The 1,524-nt window shown below is 43.3% G+C and overlaps 1 protein-coding gene across 2 annotated transcripts in view; it reads left to right on the top strand.

Moving 5' to 3' along the window:
- Window positions 1–1,007, top strand: part of HOXB8 (homeobox B8) — a 2,120-nt gene extending 1,113 nt beyond the window's left edge. Inside the window, exon 2 of one of the 2 annotated variants that reach the window (XM_009287748.2) lies at window positions 151–1,007. In XM_009287748.2, the coding sequence (XP_009286023.1) occupies window positions 151–455 (305 nt within the window). In that variant the 3' untranslated portion in view covers window positions 456–1,007. Of the gene's footprint in view, window positions 1–147 lie in introns of both variants that reach the window. The other variant, XM_009287747.1, reaches the window with a different exon arrangement.
- The last annotated feature ends 517 nt before the right edge of the window (window positions 1,008–1,524 follow it).

Genomic DNA, 1,524 nt, shown 5'->3' with positions numbered 1-1,524 from the left:
CGAGTGCGTGTGAGCGGGTGTGAGCGGGTGTGAGTGTGTGTGTGAGCGGGTGTGAGCCTGTGTGTGCCTATTCCCGAGCCTGGTTTATGTATCTTTCAACCTCCTTCTCTTCTTCCCCTCTTCCACCCAACCTTTGCGATTCCCCAGCAGCCGCTGGACGGAGGAGGGGGGGGGAAACCTACAGCCGCTACCAGACGCTGGAACTGGAGAAGGAATTTCTATTTAATCCCTACCTGACCCGCAAACGGAGGATCGAGGTCTCGCATGCCCTGGGATTGACAGAAAGGCAGGTCAAAATCTGGTTCCAGAACAGGAGGATGAAATGGAAAAAGGAAAACAACAAAGACAAGTTTCCCAGCAGCAAATGCGAGCAGGAAGAACTGGAAAAACAGAAAATGGAAAGAGCCCAGGAGGTGGACGAGGAAGGGGAAGCACAGAAGGCGGACAAGAAATAAAAGGATTTTTAAGGACTGAAAGGCAAGCGCTGCTGGGGTGGAAGAGCCCCTGAGCCCCACGTTAATGGCAGTTAATGTAAGGGAGGGGTGGGAAAAAAACCAACAATGCATAGAAAAGAGAAAGGAAAAAAAAAAAAAACCCTTTTATTGCTGTAAAACAATATAGCTGTAAGCACCACTTTCCTGATTATCCTTTGATACAATGAACAGTATGCAAAAGTGATCGGGAGGTCTCTCCTGCCTTTTGCCAGTTATTAACTAGTGGTAGTGTAACGCAATAGCTTATGTAAAACATGACTGTGAAATTCTCTCTCTCTCTCTGTCTTTCTCTCTGTCTCTCTCTTCTGTCCTGGGGGGTGGGTTGGTTAACATAGCTTTCAATGCTATAGGAGTTACGTGAAATTACATTTGTGCACTTTTTTTTTTTAATTTTCCACCTTTTTGGTTGTGGTTTATCTGTATGTACTGGAGGTAGCTATTGAAACAAACATCCCAACAACATGAAACTGCCTATTTATGCAATAGTTATCTCTCCCTTTCTCTCTCTTTCTCTCTTTACTTTCCTTACTTCTGTTCTGTTATTTGGTTCGGGATTTTCTTTCTTTTTTTTTTTTTTTGGTTTACAATTTTTAAATGTCTCTTCCAAAAAAAAGGGAAAAAAAGAAAAAAAAAAGACAAGAAAAAAAGCGTTTTTCTCTCCTTTAGTTAGCATGCGCACAGTGAAGCAAGTTGTAAAGTGATCTTTAGGTTAACTGTGAAAAAGAATGTATACTGTATACGTGAATTACTTTATTGGGGGAACTAATGATATATTTTGTTGTTCTTTCATCACTTTGTTCTATTGTCTAAACCTGGAAGCGGCGGAAGAAAGTTACAATAAAGTTTACAAGCGAGAATTCCGTGACATCATTCTTTTACCCTGCTCCATTTCCTCCAGGACCACTTTGATAGAAAGGAAATAAAAGTCAATTGTGTCGGAGCTGCAGCCCTGGCCATCAAAGACTTCTTTGCCTGGAGAGATGCTGGCGGGCTGGATCGCTGCTGGGACGGGCGGAGGCAGGGGCTGGGG

This window comes from Aptenodytes forsteri, unplaced genomic scaffold (assembly GCF_000699145.1).
Source record: "Aptenodytes forsteri isolate BGI_AS27 unplaced genomic scaffold, ASM69914v1 Scaffold25, whole genome shotgun sequence".
In the NCBI taxonomy this organism is placed as follows: domain Eukaryota; kingdom Metazoa; phylum Chordata; class Aves; order Sphenisciformes; family Spheniscidae; genus Aptenodytes; species Aptenodytes forsteri.
The sequence above is the reverse complement of the archived record's forward strand: the minus strand, read 5'-3'. Positions and strand labels throughout refer to the sequence as shown.